Here is an 11,417-nt window from a genome sequence, read left to right as displayed (position 1 = left end):
TGTCTCTCGCTGTAATCAACTGCACGAAATGTGTATACAAGGACTATGTCCAATAGTCGTAGAAGGATCATTTATTAGAACGGAAAGTGATGGACAAAGAAGAAAGATAAGAATAGGCGAAATGTAAGACGAAATGGTGAGACTTAGATTCAAACAGCTTCTAGCAATCGAATCTACCTTGGTATAATATGTATACGCTGATGTATGGAGCGTGTACGAGGCATGGTATTCCGGCCTTCGCCCACCTCTATCAGAACAAGATTCTTCGTTGCCAAGCGACATTGATCCTCTAGAACCTGACCGGACCACCATTGTAGTCGTAGGCTTCCGCGTAACCAGTCTGGTGGTGCAAGGGCACACCGACGTTGTAGTTGGGGCCGTTCATGCTGGGGCCGTGCGCAAGCTGCTGCATCTGCGGTTGAGGGCTGGGCCCACGAGCGAGATCAGCATAGCCACCAACGGGTGCGAGGTGAGCAGAGCCGAAGTCGTGATCAGAAGCGCTGCCGTGTCCGTGATCTGATGTGGCTCCATATCCTGCGGCGACACCGCGTCCTGCAAGGTTATCGCCGTGATGGTTTGAGCCCGACTGGAATGAAGTGTCCGACGTGACGCGACGGTGAGCGGGAATGATGCCTTCGTCTGGGTTGGTCGGTTGCCAGTCGATTGGCTGCAAACGTTCGTCGAATCTGGAAGAACGAGCCAACTTCCACTTGCGGAAAATAGTCCAGATGATGGCGATACCAGCGATGGATGAAGCTACGACAATGATAACCGTCAGAACCTTGCCGCTTGTTGAGGTAGCGCCGCTCTTTTTGGGAGCCGAAGATTCAGTGGCTTCAGCCTGCGCTTGGGACTGGGTTGCAGTGACTGTGCGCGATGACGGGCCAGCAACGGGATCATTGATGAAAGTCAAGTTGAGCGTGTCAGACGTCTGAGGGGGAGCCTGAGTGCTTGTAGGGGAGGCTGTAGTGATGGACGTCGAAGATACAGTGGTGGACGAGACGGTTGTGCTCGATTCAGAGGTCGAGCTCACGCTTTCGCTGCTGGAGGTGCTGCTTACAGACGATGATGTCTAGATAAAGGTTTAATCGAGCTTAGCAAACCAAATAGTCGCAGCGAACTCGTGACGTACCGAAGAAGAGGTTGATGAAACGGAGGACGCTGTAGATGAAGCGGAGGTAGAGATCGAGGAGGCGGAGAGGGTTGCGGAGGCAGAGGAGCTAGACTCAGAGAGGCTGGCAGGGTCACTTCCAGCACCAGCAACTGGACCTGGGGTGTCCCCAGCTCTGAGATTGGGGGTGGTATTCCCTTGTGGCGAACGCTTCTTGAACATGCGTTTAAGGTTCATGTGATCCCTTCGAAGGAGGCCTTCGTGATTAAGCTCGCTGGCTTGAACAGAGCCAATGAGGGCGAGGGCGATACCGAGGTACACAAGAAGTGTGAGGGTAAGTTTGCGGGGTTCTGCGACAAGCATGTTGGGGGGGATTGGGGGTGTAGATTGTGTGGGTGGTGTGGTTTCCGGTTTGGAACGGTGGCTACAAGCCGAGAGACGAAAGGAGGGCTATTGGCGGGCGGGCGGAATATTGGCGGCGGGCGAAAGGAAGAATCAGCGTCGAGCAAAGAACAAGAACGGGGACCAGCCAGAAAAGGGTGAAAAGAAAAAGAGGGGAAACAGGAAACGAGGCGATGAGAGAAGGTTGATAAAAGAGAATGGCAGATGTCAAGAATGCAGGAGATGGCAACGCACTTGGATTGAAGAGACTGACTACCGAGCAAGGCGCACTTCAAGTACCGAGCCCGGGATATTCAAGAAGGAGGACGCGACGGTCCCTGTGCTCGATGGGCGGGAACGAGGAGGAGAAGAGGGGAAAAGGCCGTAGTGGACGTCGTGAACAGAGAGGGGATTGTGGGAATCTCAAACTCGCAACCAAGGGAACAGTTAGCCTCCGACTTTGGTGATTATGTAATTGTTTATTCAATATATAGAAGCCAAAGGTATAATCACAGTGTAAAATAAATGGTCCATTGTCCTGAAAACATCACAATGTACGCCCTACAATTAATTGTGACTAGAAAGAGACCAACTGTCTAGAGGAACGGAAGGTGGTGTCTTGAAATCTCCATCTGACATGCCCGGCCACTGTGGGTTGAACAGCACCTGGAGATTATGGTTTCCAGCAGGCAAGTCGATGGTTAAGACGGTAACGGTAGGATTTGGTTGGTCGCTGACAGGTGGCGATGCGTTTGCGTCGTTGGACGAGCGGGCAGCCGGTGCCGTACCAAGAGTAAAGCCAGAAGACGGGCTTAGGATAGTGATCTTTGTGGTCTTGCCGTCGATTGTCAACGTAGCCGTGCTACCCTCGGTTGCAACAGTCGCATTGGTATGCATCCGCCATTGGATACCAGCCGATGCATTGACTTCGTCTTGGATAAGGACTTGCTTGCGTGCGTTTAAGAGCCTAACACCACGCTTGACGGAAGTTCTAGGAGCAAGTATCGATCAGCGATCTATCACATCAACGACGATATCAACTCACGCTTGATCATAAGCACTTGACATATCAGTCACCCAGAATGCGGTGGAATCACTAGGCACATCGAAAACAGTGCTGGAACCTTGCTCTGTGCCTGAAGACTGATATTTGACTGTCGGGCGGGCGGTAACTAGCTGATTAACGCCGCCAATGAGGAGAGTGTTCTGGCCCTCAGTCGCCTTGCGGTAGTACCTCCAGCGAGTGGCATCCTGAGCATCGCTGTTGAAGTACTGAGGCGAGTTATAGTCGGCCGAACCGAGATCTCCCGCCCAGCGAGTGCCCATAGCGTCCAAAACGAAGTCACCAACATCGAGATCATTGTGCGTCTGATGACCTTGGTTGGTACCTGCTTTCATACCCACGAACAGGAGGTTCTGGTCAGTCCAGCTGCTCCGCATCGAAACCCATTGATCAGAAGCGCTGTCGAAGGAGTGGTCGAGCGCCAGACCGTTCCAGAATGCGCCGGAGATGCTGGGATCGTACCAGAACATGCTCCATGGCTCTGGGGCATCGTGCTGATCACGTTGGAAGAGGGCGTACTCCGGCTGCTTGTATTGATCGGCATAGAGGAACATGGAGTTGGCGGTGGTGGAGAATTTGTTTGGACCGTGGTCTCCGTAATCGAAGAGGGTGTTGCCGGTCACATACATGTGGTAAAGGCCAGTGAGATGGAAGTTGGGGTTTGTATCGAGGAGACCGTAATGTGAGCCAGTGGCGGTAATGAGAGCCGACGCCATTTCGGCGTGCCCGGTAGTACCAAAGTACCAGTAGTTAGCACCTTCCGACCATGAACCATCTTCCGAAGGTCCAAAGGCGCAGTTCTGCTTCGCATTGTTGACAGTTTGACCGAGGAGCTTAGTGGCAGTTCCCGTAGTATCATCGCCAAGAATTGCGAGCGAAGCCAATGTCAAGCCACCGTTGCAGACGCAATTCCAGTTACCCTGGATATTGGTCCTCCACCAACCAAAGTCTGCGCCGTCGTATGCGGCAGCTCCTTGGCTGAGACCGTATGTGATCAAGTTGTCGCGGATTTGGCTGCGTTGGTCGTCGGTCCACATGTCATGCAACCAATCGTATGCTATGCCGAATGCGGCTGAAAGTTCAGCGGCATCGAGGAAATGGGAGGGGTTCCATTTCGTGCTGTTGTTGGGGCCGAAGTCGGAAGATACAGCGTTCTATGATTCCCGATAAATATGACTGATGCACTTCTAAATCTGATACTGCCTACCTGAAGCTCAGCCCATGTCCTATCGACCCAGCGGGTATCCTTAGTCATGCGGTGGGCGTAGGCGAAGGCCTTGATCCTCATTTTGATTTCGCGGGCGTTATCGAGAATGCCACTGTCCCCATCCATGAAGTAACGAACAGGCGGGGCATTGAAGTAGGTTGTAGCGTTGCCAAAGATGGTGTCGTTCCAGCTGCTGAGGTAGGGATCGTTGCGAATAAGGTTAGGTAGTGCTTCCCATTTGTAGGCGGGTGCAAGGAGACGGGGTCGATCCTCGCGAACGTTTGTGACCGAAGGGTTCGAAGGTTTGAAGGGATCCTCGGGCCATGCGAGGGCGGCGTTGTTGGAGGGCGTAATCGTGGGTTCGGTAAAGGCGGCAGTGTTGGTCTATCAATAAATCATAAATCCCAAGCGCTTTCTCACATGGAGCCCGTCACTGACCGTAGAAGGGTAGATTGGTCGCATGTACTGGCTGTCTGTCGCGGTGGGGAATAACCCAATCTGGGCTTTTGCGCTCGCCGCAGCGCTGGCAGCTGCCTCGCCCGTCTTGGTGGCGGGACTGCTGCTCCCGCTGCTTGAGCTATCGCTCTTGTTCGAGCTCCTGCTTCCCAACACACCACCGACGACGGCGCCGATAATGACTAGCACAAGCACGGGGACACCGAACTTGATCCATGGGCTGAGGCCACGCTTTGCAGCTTTGGGAGGGGATATAAAACCGGTAGATTCGTTATAGTAGGGATCGCCAGAACCGTATGGCGACCGAGCCTGGTTGTTGTTGTTGATGGAGTCGTAAGAAGCCATGGTCGGTGACCAGGAGGAAAACGGCAAAGGTGCGCAGAGGCAAGAAGTTAAAGAACGACGGGGAGATTCAACTCAAAAGGGGGGTACAGCGGGAGAAAAGTGAAACGAGGTGATGGGATGAGAAAAAGGCTGGAGTGCCTAACGGCGAGTCTTTGCCTTCAAGCGGCGTGCGAATGCCAGGCAGCTATTTTTGGCGCCCGGCTTATCTTTAACAGTGCATAATCATATCATACAACCATTCTCCACAAATTTATATATGTAAAATGCTACGTGTCTGACCGTCGTCAGGCTTCTCGAACAAACACACCAGCTGCACCCATTCCAGTCCCAATACACATCGAAGTCACCAGAACCTAAGGAGAAGGCATCAGTTAAACGAGGCAGATTCAGATATTCAGCTGACTCACTCTGCCTTTGCGTCGTTCTAGTTCGTTGAGGCCGGTTGCAATCTGTCGAGCTCCGGTGCAACGTGCTGACGAACCAAGCATCAGTCCAGGCCATAGAAACAGATGGAATATACATATCTAATGGATGGCCGAGTGCGATTGCTCCCCCATTCACATTCACCTTCTCACCATCCAGTGCCAGTTCGCGAACGCAATAGACAGCTTGAGATGCAAACGCCTCGTTGATCTGTAACGCACATGTTATTTCCCGACCGAAACGGAAATTGTATTGAGCTCGCCTCAAACAGATCGACGTCTTCCTTCGTCAAACCGGATTTCTGGAGAGCCGCAGGGATGGCAAAGACGGGGCCGATGCCCATAACGCGGGGTGGGACACCAGCGACCGTGGTGGTGACGTGCTTTGCGATGATTTTCAGACCCAACTCTTCCGCCTTCCGCCTGGTCATCAACAAGACAGAAGCAGCACCATCCGTGATCTGGCTGGCATTTCCGCCCGTCGTGGTACCCTTACCCCACTGGGGGAATGCCGATCGGATCTTAGCCAGGTTGTCCTTAGTCGTGCCATACCGTATTCCATCGTCTTTGGTGATGATGACCCTCTTGCGCGCACCAGTGGCAGGATCGGTTTGATACACGGTGAACGGAACGATTTCGCCTTGGAAGTAGCCCGCTTTGTCTGCCTTCTCCGCTTTCTGGAAAGACTTGGCGGCGAAATCGTCCTGGTCGTCACGAGAGATGTTGAAGTCCTCAGCGACGTTCTCGCTAGTCCAACCCATCGGCTTCGGGCAGTCGGCTGCCGCTGGGTGAGCCGCGATCTCTTCGCTGAGCACGGGTCCGCCGTTGTCAGGGCTTGATTCGCCATTTGTCAGTAAGCGGAACTATATCATGATTGATACAACTTACTTTTGTGACATACTCTCCACACCAACTGCAAGTCCAATATCTATCTGACCGGCGCGAATTTGATTGGAGATGGTGGTGACTGCCATGAGACCACTTGAACAGAAACGGTTGATGCCTTGCACTGGGACGGTTTCCGGGAAGCCTGCTGCGAGGGCCGCCGCACGGGCGTGGTACACTCCATCTGTGCAGAGGACGTTTCCGACGCAGATGTCACCAATGAGCGAAGGGTCAATGTTTGAGTGGGCAATGGATTGCTATAGTTCACGCATGTCTGGTTCAGCAAATCATTAACGCAACCAGGTAAACGCACTCTGAACATCTCGAGCATGAGCTCGTCAGTCCTATGAAACTTCTGTCAGCATTTATGCGTATCATGAAGCAGCGCGGCGTACCTTGCATCCTTGAATCCTCCCTTCTTCGCCTTGCACAGGGGCGAGCGAATGGCCATGGTGATAACCACATCGTCGGGGCTCTTCTTCTCCAACGCGGCCACCCCGCTTGTTCCAGTAATTTGAGCAGCTAATCTCTTGACGCGTTCCATGTTTGCCAGAAAGAAGAGGTTGCAGAAAAAGTGACTTCAAGGTTGAGAGTATGTAGGACCTATATAGGCGAACGACAGTTTGCCAATGTCCCTTAGTGATCCGGCCGTACTCAACTCATAGCCGGTGCGCGAACGAGACGCACTTGTCTTGGGTTCGGACCCCTTATCACGCGCGGACTCGGAGACTTCGATGTCACGCACACGTGAGACGGCGGTAGCACTTGCGGTAGCATTTAGCAGGTTGAGGAGAACCATGCCAGTCACCCTCCTCGAGAGGCCGAATCCATCTGAGGTGGCGAGGACGGACTATAGATTCATTGGTGAGTGTCAGTTTTCTCCGGATCACTGATTTCTGACATTTAGCGCAGACATCGGAGGTTTGCTATATATACAGCCTCTGCGTCTAGCTCTTCACTCAAGCCGGACTCGAAAGTAAATCTCACAGATCCAGTATTCCGAGGTATACATCGGGGCAAAAGAAAGCATGATGGTGAACACGACAGCTAGTACTGCAGATCTTCAGCTCACCTGCAAACGCAGATGATTTCGATGCTATGATGGAACGAAGCAAGGCGGCGGGGGTCAAGAGCATGATCATCACTGGTGGAAGCCTCCAGGAATCGCGGGAGGCCCTCGAGCTTGCAGAGGCATCGGGTGAGCACGAGCAGTGGCTACCACAGTATACTCGGTGTTGATTTGGACTTCTTCAGGTATGTGGGCTACGGTGGGATGCCATCCTACGCGATCGACTGAGTTTGACAAGGCAGAAGATGGGCCTGAAGGATACATTCGTGCTTTAGGTCAGTTGGTGGAAGACAACATCAAAGGGAAAGGTCGCGCTGTCGCGATCGGTGAATGTGGACTTGGTGAGGATTCATATTATCGTGCTATTGGACAATAGCATTGACTTCAAGGCCAGATTACGACCGTACCCACTTCGCTGTTCCAGAAGTACAAAGATACATTTCCGCGAGTCACTCTCCCGTCTGTGAAGGCTCGTCGATCTTATTGTCTACGATACCTAGGCTCTCAGCTTGGCCTCGCAAGGAAATACCATCTTCCTCTATTCCTTCACTCACGCGCCGCACACGCTGACCTAGTGTCCATCCTTCGCGAAGAGGGCTTTGGTGAAGATGGTGGCAGAGCCGCCGGAGGCAAGGGAGGTGTAGTGCACAGTTTCACCGGCACAATCGATGAAGCGGTCGAGTTGGTGAGCCGCAACATTATGAACAACATGATCGTCATTCTCAATCCCGCATCAGATGGATATGGGATTTCACATCAGGTATGTATTTCTGGTGATCTTTGACTATTGTTTCTGGTTGTAACGAACGCAACAGCGTCAACGGATGCGGGCTCAAAACGGAAGATAACCTGAAAGCAGCAGCTGTCATAACGCTAGATAAATTGATGCTGGAAACTGGTGGGTCCCATATCTTCTAGCTTGTCGCATGTCAAATATTCTCCTCGTGTCAGACTCTCCCTGGTGTTCCTGCACATCAACCCATGCCTCAAAATCACATCTAGCTACCCTCCCTGCGTCCCTCCGCGCCCTGTATTTTCCGCCGAGTGTGAAACCCGAGAGCTTCGTGCGTGGCAAAGCGGTGAAAGGACGGAACGAACCTACTGCTATCGGTGGTATTGCATGGGTCATGCATAAACTGCTCAGTGTTCCGTTTGATGAAGTCGTGGAGAGGGCATGGAAAAATACAGTTGATGTATTCGGACTGGACGATGTCGGAATGGAATGATGCCTCGGGCAGCGCCCAAGCTACGGACGGCGGTTTCTCTTGATTCCAACATGAACCGGCCATCACGGAAAACACAGTGTATGTGACATGCAATGCAGCGCTGCTGTGATTGATTTTGCGTATGTTCCCGCAAGAAATACGGCGTACAATCGCGCATTGTGTAGAAATGAGCCTTTGCGCCCTTGGCGACGTCGAACAAGAGGGATTCTGAGGGTGCTTTGAGTCGTTTTTGTGTGGCCCCAACTTCTGTGGCCGGAAATGGAATAAGACAATAACTCATACGGTCCCTGACCCTATAAAGGTCCCACAATCAATCCTTGGTGTGCATCTTCCCAACAACTACAACAGCATGCCTATTTGAACAGCCCATAATAATATAACTCTTCCTCCCCCTCCCCCTCGTTCCTTAGACCGCGCTAGTCGCATCCCCCACAGTTATCCCGTCGCTCTTTTTCACGATCCGGTACTCTACCCTTGTACGAATTTCAGTCATGTCCACGGTCATTACCACAACCCACGCCAGCGAGGCCCGTCTCCACCTCCTTGCGGACGTAGCCGCTTCACAACTTCCCGTAATCGAGGAATATCATATGGACTCAGATTCTGACCAGGCCGGTCCTTGTTCATCGTCGTCCTCATCTCGTTCGACAAATTGCAGCTTTCGGCTCGAGTCCCCTTCGCGCCGCATCGTTGGCAGCCTTCATATCTCATGCGATCCGTATGCTGCCTCACCGTCACCGCCCAAGCCGTTCAAACGGTCAGTGGCGTCCAACAGTCTTTCATCCACACGATCCAAGACCAGGACACGCGGCCACGCAAAGGCCAAAGATCTCGCCGCCCTCAGCCTCGAGAAGAAGATCAAGCAACAGGAGGTGAAGGAACGTGCATCCAAGATCAGGACGGTAGAGAACTCGCCTGTGAACCAGCAACAGTTACTCGTTCTGCGAATGGTCTATGACCAGATCACGATGTATCCATCAGAGACATGGATGGCAATCATTGCGGTCACAATTCGCAGGTATGTCTGCTGAGTCCAGTCTGATTCTGATATCTCTTTCGGCCGGGTTCTGATTCATCTCTCACGCAACATCAGAGCGCTCAAGCAAGTAAAGAACTGGTTCTCAAACGAGAGGCAAAAGCATAACGGAAAGAAAGATGAAGACATTGTACGCATGGTTTCAGGCGAAGGTGAACGCCTTCGGCTCCGCTCAGTCGCAGTCGACTGTTGCAAGGCTGAGGAGTGGACTGATGCCTTCTTCGAAGAAGTTGTCATGATCCACCACCTCAAGGTCTCGACGCTTCTACGACTTGATGAATCTCGTCAGCTCAGGGGAGAACCAGTGATGGACTCCCCCTCACCACGTTCCTAAATTCTGACTCACTTCACGCACTCACTCACTCGCCCTCACTCGCTTGAACGCTCTGACACTATATCCCCGAAACGGACAATTTACAGTATCTCATTTGTATAATTAATGACTTTCGGACGCCAATAGTCTCGCCTTAATCACCTATCATAGAATTGCATTAATCATACCGCGGCCTCGCATTCTGTAACAAGTTGTATTTCATGTCTCTAAATCAATGCGTTCATAGTCTCCTTGACGCCTGCTGGATCTAAGTCTATCAAACCAATTCATAGAACCAGCCTGTTCAACTTCTCCGTTCCGAAGAACCTGGTATTGCTTCCCTCGCCACTCGACCCGACTCCCGAACATAGCAATAACCCAAATGGGCAACGCCAAAATTTCGCGGGCGCCCCAAGCTATCAAGAACCCCCATGTACGATCGGAAGGCAGGGGGAATCCCGCGAGAGAAGCGTAAACATCCAAATCGACCGATAACCAAGCAGCGAAATGCAATGGGAAGAACAGCAACATCGGAACCCCGAAAAGATATTTCGAGCTTGACGCAGCAATCAAGGAGAGAATTATGGATTCCGTGAATGGTTCCAGAAGAGTGGCGGCGAGAACCATGTGTTTGCGTACGCGAATCCAACGGACGCGCCTTGTAATGTAGTCGCCTACCGACATATTGCCCACAGCGTTGCGCGCTACGTCGCACGAAAGATCATGCCGCAGATCGAGTTCGTGCCAGAGCGCGCCCGCGATCATGTTATCTTCAGCAAGGAATCTACCAAATGCTGGCAACCCGCACGGCACGACGCCGTGCATCTTGGAGGTAACAGGCCTCAGCGTCCCGTTTACGTGCTCGATATCCGAGCGACGGTACATATTTGACTTGCCCACTACACAGGAGTCGATGGCAACGGTGTTGATGGCGATATACATTTTGGCATGGTTGGTGTTGAGGAATGCTTCCTCGATCCGTGATCCTAACTTGTGTTCGTTGACGAATGCAAGGGGAACATGATGCACGAGGGCTATCCGTTTGTCCCCACTTGTGGGTGTAGGACGAAGGAGCGCGTCGACGGAACGCGCAAGGGTCCCTGGGTCCGCCGTAATGTTGGAATCGAGCACCCACAGGATGTCATTGGCTGCCATGCGGTATGACTTGACCAAGTTATTCACTTTCGGATTGACACCTACAACCTCCTCGCCTAACGACCAGCTAGAGTCAGTATTTTACCCACCGTGTGCTCAATGGATTACTAAACATACCGACAATGACCTTTGCATCGACATTGGGATACTTGGCGATGAGTTCCCTGACCACGGGGAGAGCTTGATCCTCCTCGTCCGCGACCGAAAGCAAAATCTCAAAATTGGGGTACTCCTGAGTAAATGTTGACTCGAGATTTTCATATAGGTTTGTGTCGAGGCCCTTGAGCGGACGTAAGATGGATACACCCGGTGTGGTTTCGCGAGGAGCATTCGCTGAGGGGGACCGCGGGCGCAAGCGGTAGCGCTTGCGGCTTCAAACGGGTCTCAGTTTTGCGGTCCAGAAGTAAGATTGTGAACATACGCGGTCATGCATCCAAGAAGTCCAATTCCCCATAGAATGGTGTACCAAAGCAAGCCCACGATTGCGAGCGTGAAAAGAAGAAAATCCCGGTCAAGGTCGCCTGCGTCCATCATGCGATTGGGCAAGTTTACTGAGCATGCCAGTGGGTTGGGTCGTGGCGGGATGAACCCTTGGCCTCACCTCGGACTGAATTACGCAGGGCAGAAGGACGATGGGAGGTCATGTGACCTCGAATCCTCGATCACACTTGCGCACTGCGAAAGCACTCTGCAGCATACCATATCTTACGGCAACGACCTGTTGCAAATTGGCCCAATCTTCTCTTCA

The 11,417-nt window shown here is 52.4% G+C and overlaps 6 protein-coding genes across 6 annotated transcripts; 2 read left to right on the top strand and 4 right to left on the bottom strand.

Annotated features, from left to right (window-relative positions):
• Positions 1-289: 289 nt before the first annotated feature.
• On the bottom strand, positions 290-1,474 carry PC9H_003475 (uncharacterized protein; the record flags this gene model as incomplete). Its single annotated transcript, XM_036773068.1, has 3 exons — positions 290-1,072; positions 1,133-1,263; positions 1,321-1,474. The coding sequence occupies 3 exons, from the start codon at positions 1,472-1,474 to the stop codon at positions 290-292; spliced, it is 1,068 nt and encodes a 355-aa protein (XP_036634541.1).
• Positions 1,475-2,059: 585 nt separating this feature from the next.
• On the bottom strand, positions 2,060-4,563 carry PC9H_003474 (uncharacterized protein; the record flags this gene model as incomplete). Its single annotated transcript, XM_036773067.1, has 4 exons — positions 2,060-2,483; positions 2,538-3,709; positions 3,763-4,146; positions 4,201-4,563. The coding sequence occupies 4 exons, from the start codon at positions 4,561-4,563 to the stop codon at positions 2,060-2,062; spliced, it is 2,343 nt and encodes a 780-aa protein (XP_036634540.1).
• A 284-nt stretch (positions 4,564-4,847) lies between these two features.
• PC9H_003473 (uncharacterized protein) lies at positions 4,848-6,414 on the bottom strand (the record flags this gene model as incomplete). Its single annotated transcript, XM_036773066.1, has 7 exons — positions 4,848-4,916; positions 4,971-5,035; positions 5,139-5,196; positions 5,249-5,819; positions 5,874-6,127; positions 6,184-6,214; positions 6,266-6,414. 7 exons carry the CDS (start codon positions 6,412-6,414, stop codon positions 4,848-4,850), a joined length of 1,197 nt encoding a protein of 398 aa, XP_036634539.1.
• Positions 6,415-6,667: 253 nt separating this feature from the next.
• PC9H_003472 (uncharacterized protein) lies at positions 6,668-8,165 on the top strand (the record flags this gene model as incomplete). The annotated part of the gene is made up of 9 exons (XM_036773065.1): positions 6,668-6,734; positions 6,809-6,904; positions 6,955-7,068; positions 7,125-7,280; positions 7,334-7,387; positions 7,440-7,624; positions 7,677-7,699; positions 7,755-7,837; positions 7,891-8,165. The coding sequence occupies 9 exons, from the start codon at positions 6,668-6,670 to the stop codon at positions 8,163-8,165; spliced, it is 1,053 nt and encodes a 350-aa protein (XP_036634538.1).
• A 491-nt stretch (positions 8,166-8,656) lies between these two features.
• On the top strand, positions 8,657-9,535 carry PC9H_003471 (uncharacterized protein; the record flags this gene model as incomplete). Its single annotated transcript, XM_036773064.1, has 2 exons — positions 8,657-9,183; positions 9,259-9,535. 2 exons carry the CDS (start codon positions 8,657-8,659, stop codon positions 9,533-9,535), a joined length of 804 nt encoding a protein of 267 aa, XP_036634537.1.
• Positions 9,536-9,733: 198 nt separating this feature from the next.
• Positions 9,734-11,203, bottom strand: PC9H_003470 (uncharacterized protein; the record flags this gene model as incomplete). Its single annotated transcript, XM_036773063.1, has 3 exons — positions 9,734-10,725; positions 10,787-11,040; positions 11,091-11,203. The coding sequence occupies 3 exons, from the start codon at positions 11,201-11,203 to the stop codon at positions 9,734-9,736; spliced, it is 1,359 nt and encodes a 452-aa protein (XP_036634536.1).
• Positions 11,204-11,417: the final 214 nt, after the last annotated feature.

Source organism: Pleurotus ostreatus (assembly GCF_014466165.1).
Source record: "Pleurotus ostreatus strain PC9 chromosome Unknown scaffold_2, whole genome shotgun sequence".
In the NCBI taxonomy this organism is placed as follows: Eukaryota; Fungi; Basidiomycota; class Agaricomycetes; order Agaricales; family Pleurotaceae; genus Pleurotus; species Pleurotus ostreatus.
This window is presented reverse-complemented; position numbering and strand designations above follow the sequence as displayed.